Source organism: Melitaea cinxia, chromosome 21, assembly GCF_905220565.1.
Source record: "Melitaea cinxia chromosome 21, ilMelCinx1.1, whole genome shotgun sequence".
Lineage (NCBI taxonomy): Eukaryota > Metazoa > Arthropoda > Insecta > Lepidoptera > Nymphalidae > Melitaea > Melitaea cinxia.
In genome coordinates, this window is record NC_059414.1 from 949,362 (window position 1) to 962,201 (window position 12,840).

The 12,840-nt window shown below is 34.5% G+C and overlaps 1 protein-coding gene across 1 annotated transcript in view; it reads right to left on the reverse strand.

Annotated features, from left to right (window-relative positions):
* The window catches only part of LOC123664191 (neural cell adhesion molecule 1-like), a gene marked incomplete at its 5' end in the record, with an annotated part of 130,733 nt that overhangs the window by 49,169 nt on the left and 68,724 nt on the right, over window positions 1-12,840 (reverse strand). The window contains 6 exons of the mRNA XM_045598787.1: window positions 463-624; window positions 1,803-1,962; window positions 3,534-3,664; window positions 5,391-5,538; window positions 6,006-6,151; window positions 8,412-8,618. Coding sequence (XP_045454743.1) covers window positions 463-624; window positions 1,803-1,962; window positions 3,534-3,664; window positions 5,391-5,538; window positions 6,006-6,151; window positions 8,412-8,618 — 954 coding nt within the window. The remainder of the gene's footprint in view (window positions 1-462; window positions 625-1,802; window positions 1,963-3,533; window positions 3,665-5,390; window positions 5,539-6,005; window positions 6,152-8,411; window positions 8,619-12,840) is intronic.

Sequence of the window (12,840 nt, forward strand, 5' to 3'; positions counted from 1 at the left end):
TAAAACATATTAATAAGCAATCGTTCTATGTTGTCTGTCACTTAAATTTAGGAAAATAATTTGACAATAATACTAGTAGGAAATATCTTTATCGGATTTTATCGCGGTTTATTAAGTTTTTTAGATGTCCGACGGGTCGGATACTTTACAGCAACCATAGTCATGGGAAAACCTCAGTCCTATAAAATTATAAAATCCGAAAAATTTGTTTCATTATAATTAGTGTAACTCGCGTAAACATTAGTAAATAATATAATAACTAGTAGAACTCAAATCCTATGCTGAAATTCATCACTTCAGCCTGATAAAGTCCACCGCTGGACATAGGTCTCCACAAGTTCGTGCCAAAAAGGCGTGAACTCATGTGTGTTGCCCATAGTCACGACGCTGGGCAGTCGGGTCGGTGACCGCAGGTGGCTTTGCTATGCTATGGTGAAATTAAGTAGTTCAAATTGAACTTACCGTATCTGACGGGTGAGACTTGGAAGCTTTCCCCGCTGTTGTTGAACTGCCAGGTGAAGGTGAGGTCGGCGGGGTCCGCGTGCACGGCGCACCGCACGCGCAGCGGCTCGTCCAGCCGCGCGCCCACCACGCGCGGCGACCCCTGCGCGCACACTGGCGCGACTGCACGAGGGGTCATTAGTGCTGGTTTACTGGCACTGGGTACCAGTGCTCGTAGGAGGTATATACGAGTTCGCTTAATTTCCATAGCTTGTGTGTATCCCAAGTGTGGTAACACTTGGGATATCTCCTTTCCAACAAAAAAAAGAATTATCAAAATCGGTTCATAAATGGCGAAGTTATCCGCGAACATACATAAAAAAATATACATATACGGTCGAATTTAGTAACCTCCTCCTTTTTTTAAGGTATATACGAGTTCGTATACAGTGCGACCAGTGTTGTTTTAAGGTTCATTGTAAATTGACAACGATTGAAGTTACCAATCAATACTAATACTAGCTGACCCCGCAAACGTTTCTTTGCTATATATGTTATTAACCCGCTTAATCCCTTATAACTTAGGGGTATGAAAAATAGATGTTGGCCGATTCTCAGACCTACCCGATATGCCCGCAAAATTTTATTAAAATCGATCGAGCCGTTTCGGAGGAGTTCAATGTTTAACACCATGACACGAAAATTTTATATATTAGAGAGAAATATAAAGCTGAAGAGTTTGTTTGTTTGTTTGAACGCGACAATCTCAGGGACTACTGGTCGATTTAGAAAATTCTTTCAGTATTAGATAGAACATGTATCGAAAAAGGCTATATGTTATATCATCACACGAAGACTAATAGGAGTGGAGCGCCAATAAAGAATGTTTCAAAATCGAGGTTTTTACTTTCCTTTTGAGAGCTTCCCTAGTTTGCGTAAAGAAACTGTTCCACGCGGACGAAGGCGTGGGCAGAAGCTAGTAATTATATAAAAATTATTGCTATGTAAATTGTGATAATGTTATTTCCGCGATGGCTGCAGGGATATACTGTATTACGTCATAGTTCTCATTTGAACTTTTTGTTGAATTTCGTTAAATCCTTAATGGTACTTCTTTTAGAAAATTTAGTTAATCAGTAAAATTAAAAACCATATTTAAGTATCAATCTTTTATTTTCTCCCATACTCAACGCCTCTTATAAAAACAACAAAAAAGTATGGTGACAGAAACAAAATAGCATAAGCATAAACACCTTCCCGAAAATTACAGTCGAAAAGACCAACTACCTACCATTAGTGCAATAACCAGCTCGTAAGACTATTAGACAATTCCAACGTCAAAATAAATACTAAAAACTTACATTGTACTCGAAGATAGACAGCTTGACTGCTCGTTTCTCCCATTTCATTAGCAGCCTTGCAAGCGTACAGCCCTCCATCCTTCCTTGTCACCCTTTGCAGTACAAGTGACTTGGTGCTTATGAACACTCCAGAAGACATATTTTGGGTGACTTGTTGATCCTAGGCAAAATATTTTGAAGATAAGATCAGACAAACATGATTATTAGCTATATCTGATGGGTTATACCTATTATAGTTGAGATTAGCTAGTACATTTACTAGTAGAATCTAGTGTCAAGTAATTTGACCACTGGATGTATCTAAAGATGATTTTTTTATACATATATAAAAAGTAATATAAGTTTCAAAATTAAGCTGACGTTTTTGTGCCTTATTTACCTATCCCTCCCAACTCCGCTCAAAATATAGAGCAGCCCGACTGGCGAAGTACCTCGACCTTACAGAAGATCACAGCTAAATCGAGGCAGTTTTCAAATAGTATTGTGTTCCTGTTGGTGAGTAAGGTGACCAGAGCTCCTGGGGGGATTGGGGATTGGGTCGGCAACGCGCTTGCGATGCTTCTGGTGTTGCAGGCGTCTATAAGCTACGGTAATCGCTTACCATCAGGTGAGCCGTACGCTTGTTTGCCGACCTAGTGACATAAAAAAAAATACAATAGAAAAAAACAACCAAGTCCTTACATCATTCTTGGATAAAAGGCATGAATCAATTTGAAGTGAACATTAGTCGTAAAAGCAAAACTAACCGATCACTAATGCTACGTCATAATAGGGTATTTATCTACCAAGGAAGACTAATAACTAGTGTTTATATTACATTTTGTATTAAAAAAATTGCAGAAGAAATAGGTACCAGGTACAGAAGTGCGTTCAAGTAACCAAAGCGAAAACTCCATTCAACAAAATTGTGCATCTCCTGAACGATCCAATTAAAAGGTTTTCACTGGAAACGTTTATTATTTGTAATCCGACGTTAGATGTTGAATAGCCGTCTTAATAACGGTTATGTTCTAAATAAGGGTTATTAGCTTCTGACTTTGCCAAATGGCTGTCGACTATAAAATCTTAGTTGCGTCTTCTGTATATAATTAGATACACAAGTCTACCAATTAAGTGTGCCGAGTAATTTCTTATTCATTTCTCGACTAATTTAATATCATTTATTTTACTGTACTGCTGGTTTATTATAAATGTGTTTATAAAATGGAATATCAAAGGATCATAATATCTTCTCTTTCGTTTCTTTGAACACGTCAAAGGATCTTAAATATTTTAAATAAATATTTTTACGTTTGGCGCTAATAAATTATTAAAATTATGGAATATTCGTCTTATATTTGTGTACTAAGTGTATATATATTATTTGTAATTGTCGTAGTTGGAAATAGTATGTTAATATGTACGATTTTATTTTTGTGTTACCCACACATTAGGAATTCTAAACATTTTTGAATATCATATCAAAAATTGACATTTGAAAAATGTCAAAAATTTCGCTCTAGCGGGTACATCGTTCCATAGCTTAATTGGCTAGAGCGCCGACACGGTCAGTCGGAGACGCGGGTTCGAACCCCGCTGGAGCGGTCAATTTTTATGATATACAAAAATAGTATGTTAGCTATAAACTTTTTAAGTATCTCAAAGACCATTAGCTCTTAAAGTAAATAAAGTAGTTTTCGTACGGATATATTCTTAGGAGAATTCCAAATTATATAAATTTAACTCACTCACGTTATGGTACCAAGAGGTGCGATGTTCCTTAGGATTCGCCCTGATGTTGCACTCGAAGTAAACGTCATCGCCTTCCTTAATGTCGTTAGGGTTTAGTGTACTGCCCAGGGACATCGTCAGGACCGGCTTGTCTGTGAAAATTGAACCCTACATTAACCGCTGTAGATCGAATATCGCTCGGCAAGATTCCAAAACATAAAATGTTTCAAAGCTGCGAGCAGTTTGCAAATTGATCCCCCTTGTAGCCAATTTTAAACTTCTTTAAATTTGAAAGCTAGTTTTTAAATTTAGATTTTATAACGAACTAATATAGTTGAAATTCGTTTAACTCGAATAAAAAAAGACAACATGAATATGGAATAGCAAAAATGTTTGTTTAGTAAATACTGAAAAGATTCTAGTTCTCCAAGTTATTTTCGTATTCGTCGTTGCTAGTTGTAATATGTTCTTTATCTAATGGTATTAAGGTAACTTTTCGTTTGTTAATATAATATCTTATTACAATACCCGTGACAAGGGTTTCGTTTATTAGCGTTGATACATAAAAGGTCGGATAGTTTTTTCTATCTTTTTGATCTCACATAGTTCAATTCAATGCAAATTATAAATATTTCCTATAATTTCCTTTGAACCTTTTACCCTATTATGAGAAAATCGGAGCACAACGTTTATAGTAATAATCTCTTTGGTTTTTTTTTATAAAAAATGTATACACTTTTATCTCTCTATAAATATTTATTTTATTAATATTTATTATTTAAAGATTAGGGTATAAATAATAGTCTTTCTCTGATAATGTTGATACGACGGTGACTTTAGCGGCTGGATTTGTCAGTATGGATATGATTCTCTTTAAATATGTAATGTTTAGTAGTAATCGTATGCTTTCTGTATCATTTCCATAGTTTTTTTCTAATAAAAGAGGCTTCAAACGAGCAGACCACCTCATGTTTAATGGTTAATATTAGAGAACTGGAAGGTCAGTTGTAGTTATAGTCTAGTAAAAAAAGAAAGGGAAAAAGAGAAAGAAAATTGAAGGGTAAAGTGTAGTCCAAAAGGCTTAGACCTTTTTAAAAGCCTCCAAAAATGTTTGAGATTTGAACACCAAAAACCAGAGCGACCCTGCCTAGATAAATAAAGTTTTTTGCCGATTAATAATATAGATTCTTTTCTGCACAATCTACCGATTGGGAGTGTAGACTCTTCTCTGCAGAATCTACATCCCAATCTGTGGCAGGTTCACTTTAAATGCATTTAATTTAGTAAAGACAAACACAATTTTGATTCCAAAGATTTTTGAATATCATATCAAAAATTGACCGCTCCAGCGGGGTTCGAACCCGCGTCTCCGACTGACCGTGTCGGCGCTCTAGCCAATTAAGCTATGGAACGATGTACCCGCTAGATCGAAATTTTTGATAAGATAATTTTTATATTCGGTTTAACCGAACCGTGGCGCCGTCTATAGTGAGTTCTTTACAGAGACCCGTAAATATTCAAAGTTTCATATTACAATGAAAATCTTTGACAGGAGACGACACCGTGCTATTTTATAACGAATATAAAATCGTCATATCAAAAATTTCGATCTAGTGGGTACATCGTTCCATAGCTTAATTGGCTAGAGCGCCGACACGGTCAGTCAGTGCAGGTTCGATCCCCGCTGGAACGGTCGATTTTTGATATGATATTAAAAAATAATAAATCAGTCAGTCAAACAGTCAGTCAGTTCAGCCTATTGCAGTCTACCGCTGGACATAGGCCCCGCGAGTTAAAAATAAATCACTAATATAATTAACATAATTTGGATCTCCTAGTACACATGTAGTAATAGTAATCAAAGGTCTAGGAACTTACAAACAACGCTCATCCTAAAAGAATCCTCTAGGGCGACTCTCAGCACAGGGTTGTCAGCTCGGCACCTGATCATCACTCCATCGTCTTCTGGTTGAGGAGACATGGTCAAGCGGCTGATTGTTGACGTATCGTTTGTTATCTCGCTATGCTATGAAAATTGGAACACAATTATAATTATTGAATAAAAGCGAAAGTATAAAGTCTTAGTTTGGTTTCATTCTAATCATAATATTTTTACTTTTGTCTTCGAGATTCATAACAATGAAGTTTTAAAAAAATTGGGGTTTTCAGCTAGCTCCTGGGCTAAAACATTTGTTTCAATAATAAACAAACAAATTTTCGATAACTTTTCTTTTTCTTCGATAAGATTGATGGCTATCAATGTTGAGAATTGAGTGCAGATAATACGCGAATGTCACGTAGGAATAGACGCGATTTATCTACATTAATTACATTTTATTATGATTTTCCTCTTATGACTTTTTATTTCCAAACTTAGAAATGTAAAAACTGTAACAAATTACAAATAACTCAGCGTATCAGAGCTTCTTTACATTCTTATTTGATGTAAGTTATTTAAACTATTAATACTGTATTATTTCAATAAGTTCTTACCTTCCCCCTCGTGTATCTTCTATTTTCTCTGAACCACGTGACCTGCGCTGGGGGTCGGCTGCCGTGCGTCACGCAGACCAGGGTGAACTCCGTGTCAGCTGACAGTTGACCTGGCTTTTCTATGATCGATACTGACGTTGGACGCACTGTTTGAAAATATTTCATTATTGTTTAAAATATGGAATAATTTCCCTAATATCATATTGTATATAGTTCAGTACGACAGTTCTTTCGGACTTAGTTTAGATCAACGTAATCAATCAATAAAACTTTCATTTTTTTAATACTATAAAATTGGCAAACAAACGTACGGGCTGCTTGATAGTAAGCGTTTTATGGACATCTGCAGCACTAAGGCCCTTGCAAACGCGTTGCTGAACGCAAGGTACACCTGATACGAGGTACACCTAAGGTACACCTCATTTCTGGTGAATAGTACAGTATAAAATATCCATTCAATTTTAGACGTGTCGGTAGTCAACAAACATTTTATTTATTAATGTTTATTGTAAATAATTTGTTTAAAAGATTAGACATAGTCGAATTATTTAAATTTTGACAATTCTTATTTAGAGAAAATAATTAAAACTAGCGATAATTCGCATTATAATAAATAAGTATTATAATTATCACTTTACAAAGTTACAATGAAAGTATTTATACGTGAGTTGATTTAAAATTGAACAAAGCATTTACCGACCGTCAATCATATTGACGTTCTTTCAAAATTAAGGACGTCATATGCACAATTTTAATAATTAATTAATTTACAAAAACGAAAGCAATAATAATTTTTTTAGTTGTCGATGCCGGTAGAGCAAGTAATTATGTATAAAATGAAATATAGTTTAGGTGGAGTAAGTTTTTTTTTAAACAGGAAGGCAAACATCCTAATCTTAACGTTTAATATATATATACCTACTAGCTGACCTGGCGAACTTCGTATCACCTTATTCTTTTCTGAATAATAACATAATATATCAAATCCGACTTCCGCTACCTTGGGTCATTAATACAAAATGACGGCAACATAGACCGTGACGTGAAAAGTAGAATAAATGCGGGATGGATGAAATGGCGACAGGTCTCTGGAACAGCTTGTGATCCACGAATGCCCCTTAAACTTAAGGGGAAAATCTATAAAACGATCATAAGACCTGTCGTAATGTATGGATCGGAATGTTGGGCAACAAAAGTGACGGATGAAAGAAGAGTGCATGCAGCCGAGATGAGAATGCTAAGATGGATGTGTGGAGTAACGAGGAAAGATCGGATTAGAAATGAGTATATAAGGGGAAGTTTGAAAGTAGCACCTGTGACAGAGAAAATAAGGAGCAATAGGTTAGCGTGGTATGGGCATGTAATGAGGAGGGATGACCGCTATGTCGGTAAAAGAATGTTAGGGATGAATGTCGAAGGACGAAGAGCGATCGGCAGACCGAAAAAGCGATGGATGGATTGTGTGAGTGAGGATATGAGAAAGAAAGGAGTAAGCACTGAAGTGACGAATAATAGAGAGGAATGGAAGAGGAAAACATGTTGTGCCGAGCCTACATAAGTGGGATAAGGGCAGGAAGATGATGATGATCAAAATAAAATATAGCCTATCTTTTAAGTTGGATCAAACTGCACACGGTGTTCAAATTTGATTAAAATCGGTTAAGTAGTTTAGGAGTCCATTGAGGACAAACATTGTGACACGAGATTTATAAATATTAAGATATATAATACGAAGAACTATGAAACAACAAATCGTCTACAAGTAAAATGAGTTAAAGACAAAGTATTATGAAAGTGCATCTTTATTTAAAAAGAACATCGCTTCTGCAGATTATGAGTGAAAATTCTAATATGTGGCTATTATATGTATATCATTTTGAACAAGAGACTGACATCCTTTCAAAATATCTTAGAATTCGGTAAAGGCTTTTGTCGTGGTAAAGGGGATTTTGAGCTAAAATTTATCAACGATCGCGTGTCATCGGGGAACGAACATCGAAATATGAAATATTGATTAGCCCGTTGGGGCAGTTTGTAGTGACCCTGCTTTCAGCTCTGCGGACACGGGTTTAATTTCCGCCTGAATCTAGTCTGGGAGTAATATTTGTATTTATAAATGAATCTATTCTATGTATAATTATAAAAAAACTATATATTTATCAAAAAAAAAAAAAAAAAATAGCAAGCTCTAAAAGTCGGCTGTTACCTATATTTTATTATTTTCCTATATTCATTACAACATGACAAGTTAGAACCTTGTCTAGCGTCGCTGATTTTTACAAGAGTTAAATTTCTTTAAAATTAATTTCGTCTTTCATCTAGCGATGCTTCTGGTATTGCAGGTATCTGTAGGTTACGGTAATCGCTTACATACTGACCTTATTGTATAAAAAAAATCCAACTTACAGTTCATTTCAACTCTAGCAGTCCTCTCGTGAGGGCTCAGAAGAGCAGTGTTAGTAGCTTGACACTTGACACTGGTGTTCAGCCAGCTCCTCTCGGCACCGCTGACGCTGATCTTGCTGATGATGATCTTCCCATCATTCTTGAGGATGACATGGTCTTCGACGGGCTTGTTATCGATGAGCCAAGACAGGGTAGGCTGTGGTCGACCTAAGTGGAACAAAAAGATCTTTTACTTTTGTGTGTAGTATATATATAGCCCAAGAGCCCGTGAGGGCCAGACCTTCATCATTTTATAAAATCTGAAAGTTTATCAATGTATACTCCCAGCACAGGTTGAAGCAATGGCTAAATATGAAGTTAAAGTCATCTGCCAAAGCCACCTTGAGCTAAACTTCATATTTGGCCATTGTTTCTATCGATGTTGGGAGTATGCGCTGAAAAATTTCAGCTTTTATGAAACAACAAAAGTCTGGTCCTCCCGGGCTCTTGATACTTATAAATAAAATTGTGACAAAGTATGTATATTAAAGATATTTTCAATATTATTAGAGGTTGATGGATACTAAAGCCAAAATTATGTATAGTTTTAATTTTTGTCTTCATCTCTGTCTTTGCTTTGCATCACACGGGAGTTACTAAAGCAATTCAGTTTATCTTAGAAATGTTTCAATGTATACTACAAGATAGGAGATTAAATAGTTTTTATTATATATTATTTTATTTTTTAATCTCGTTAAGTGCTTAAAAGAAAAATCTTACGCCGAGTTGCACGAAACAAAATTAAAATTTAAGTAGAGATTAAACTAATTTAATCACAAGAATTTCATACAATTCTTGCGATTAAATTAATTTAATCACTACTTAAATTTTAATTTCTTTCCTGCAATTCGGCGTTAGTGTCTCGTTCTAAAACAACTACAAATTTGTCAATTAGTCACAAATCACCTTATTAATCACCTTAAGCCTTCAAAAAAGCTATTTGTTCCACAAACAAATTTAAATTAAATTTTAACGATAAAAAATATAAAAGGTAAGAAAAATCTCGCAGCAGTGTTTGCCGTTTTAGAAATATCCAAGATGGCGGATTGAAAGATGGCGGCATATAATGCGAGAGACGTCTCTAACTAGAAGAAGCGGGAAAAACTTTTAAGAGTCGCGTTTATAGAAATCCGATATGACATGCCATGAAGGTTGGAAATATACAAACTCTTTTTTTTTTTTATTTTGCTAGCAGCCAATTTTTCTTGTTTCGTTAGTTGTAGCATAACTTTAATAAAAGTAATAGAAACCATATTTAATTTATTCGTATATAAATTGCAATACTTAGAAATATATTTTTAATTATCGTTTATATTTTGTTAATTATATCGGATATAAATATAAAAGGTATGTGATCATTTAACATTATTTACATTATAACTATGATATTTCAATACCTATTTTTTTTAAATAATATGTGGTTAAAAACGTTAGTTTAGACCAAAGATTTAGGCTATAATAATCAGCTGCATACATTAAAATCGCGAGTGAAACAGAATAAATCATAAAATTTGCAGTATATTTACACATTTCAGCCTATCGCAGTCCACTGCTGGACATAGGCCTCCACAAGTTCGTGCCAAAAATGGCGTGAACTCATATGTTTTACACGTAGTATTGTGTTCCTGTTGGTGAGTAAGTTGACCAGAGCTCCTTGGGGGGATTGGGGATTGGGTTGGCAACGCGCTTGCGATGCTTCTGGTGTTGCAGGCGTCTATAAGCTACGGTAATCTCTTACCATTAGGTGAGCCGTACACTTGTTTGCCGACCTAGTGATATAAAAAAAAAAAAAACTTCCTAAAATTACTTTAATATAACAACGAACGCGACAATTTAATAAATATTTGATGTTACACAATCCTATTTCAACGAAAAACAAAACCACAACCATTATTACTCCATCCCCTGAATAAATACATTTTTCGATAGTGTTAAAACATGCATAATATTTATTAAAACGGGGCTCAATAAAAACCAAATGAAATATCGAAAAATTCGCATTCATTTTCATATCCAATATCAAACAAGTGATTGAGCATAAATTTCATATATCCGTTGTATTGACAATACCGGAACAAATTGATGTGATATCAACAATTTTTACGACAAGTTATGCAGGAATTAATAAATGTCATAAATTAATCGTTAATTGAATTTTAAATGTACTGTAATACTGTTAAAGTTGCGGCATAAGAGTAACGCTGGCGGTGTTATACCGATGTTTGTCTTGTCTGGGCGTTTGTGCTTGTGTATTTTGTGTTTCCGGACCACAGATGCGGGAATTTAAGTAAAAGTCATTTTAGTACTAAATAATGTATTAGAAATTTATTGAATTTTTAGTGTACCAATCGAAATCCTGTTACAATTACGAAAGATTTACAAGTACTGGCTGCTTGGGATGGGCGTCACTGGCATACAAATGTTTGTGTTTTTGAGTTTTAACTAATAATGCGTATTTACTTGACTATTTTTTCGTTGACCTACGTTGTATTACGAGTATATCGGATGACTTTTCACTAGATATGGCGATGATGATGATTCTTATTTTAATCAAAATCTGACGCTTGTCTTGTGGTTCCGTTTAAATTTTATCGAGATCTGATGACTACTTTTTGAGTAATCTTATTCTATTATAGTAAATAACAAAAAATAATAATTTTATTCTATTATATTATATTTGAGTAATCTTAATCTTGTTATAATCTGTATTTAATTACTCTATGTGGTGTACAATAAAAAAATAAAAAAAATAAAACAAAAACAAAAAAATCTTTAATAATGAGTATTCACTTGACTACTTTTTTGTCTACCCACGAAAAATTACTTGTCGACGTAATTACAGTCGGTTTTTTTTTATTTTGCGAACAAACACAATTATTATTCTAAATCACTTCAACATCCTATACCAAACCTTTAATTTTCTTTAGCGGAGTTTCATTAAACCTTTTAAGAGTAGCTTTAACCTTAATGTATTCGTTTTTTTATGAATAAATAAATTATTGCTTTTCGTGTAGCGCCATGACGAATGCGGGAAATGATTTTTTCATTCCATTTGATTGACCGGATGGATTAATTTCCGTGGTGACGAGTAATAATTAATGATTTGATCGAGTATAATATGTTATATTTCTTTTTCGTCTGCTTTTACAGATGATTTCGTTATGTAATATACAGGTGTTCGAATTTTGTGTTCGTTTAAGTAGGGGGTTCGGTAGACATTAAACATACAAAGCTTGCCATATAGCTTGTGTTTATAGATAGCACCCGACTAATATAACTACCATTTTTTTTCGATAAACACATATATAAATAATACTTATCTATACAAATAAATAACATTGGAGTGTCGGCTTATAATATTAAAATCACAGCTTTTTACTCAATGAGTGTGGGTGTATACACGATAGATATACCAAAATAACATTTTTTACAATTTTTGTCTGTCTGTCTGTTTGTTCCGGCTAATCTCTGAAACGGTTGAACCGATTTTGATGGGACTTCCACAGGCAGGAGGTACCTCATATAGTAAGAAGTAACTAAGGATACTTTTATTTTAGAAATTTATTTATTTTATAACTCTTCGAACTAAACAATAACTTTTTTGTTAAATTCCACGCAGACGAAGTCGCGGGACAAGCTAGTATATAAATAAATACATAGACATTACACCCAGACTCGATGTGGGAACTAAACCACAATCTCGGAGCAGAAAGCAGGGTCACTGCAAACTGTGCCACCGAGCTAGTCATCATCACTATAGATATATGCTTTTTTGATATCTTTTTATATATAAAAATCGATATACAGGCAGTTTTTTGTTTCTTGGGTTTTTATAATATGTGTATCATACGCTTCAGCCTATAATCCCACTACTGGGCATAGGCCTCTTTCCCCATGTAGGAGAAGGATCAGAGCTTTGTGTATCATAGATATTTTTATTATTCGCTGCATCTCCACAGTAGACTAATATGAATTTTATATCAAAAGCGTTAGACTAGGAATTTCAATATGATTTTATCCTCACCCCTGCAAGTTGACGCGACGTTCCTGCTCGACTCGAGCCCGAAATGAATTGTAAACACACATATTATTCAAATCCATACACTACATAATAAAAATGTAGACTGCATGTGTCTGTATGTTGAAGAATTATTAGTAAAAATATTATTACAATATTGATAGAAAATAATATGCCAGCCTATGTCCAGCAGTGGACTGCAATAGATTGAACTGTCTGACTGAACTGATAATAGAATATCGTTGTCTATTACTAAAATTATTTTAAAACGGGATATTTACCGTCTTTTCATTTCCATTTTGCGGAGCTCGTTATTTTGACAATATCTACGAATCTCTTCTTCACGGATGTTCCGCAAAATGAAAATAAAAA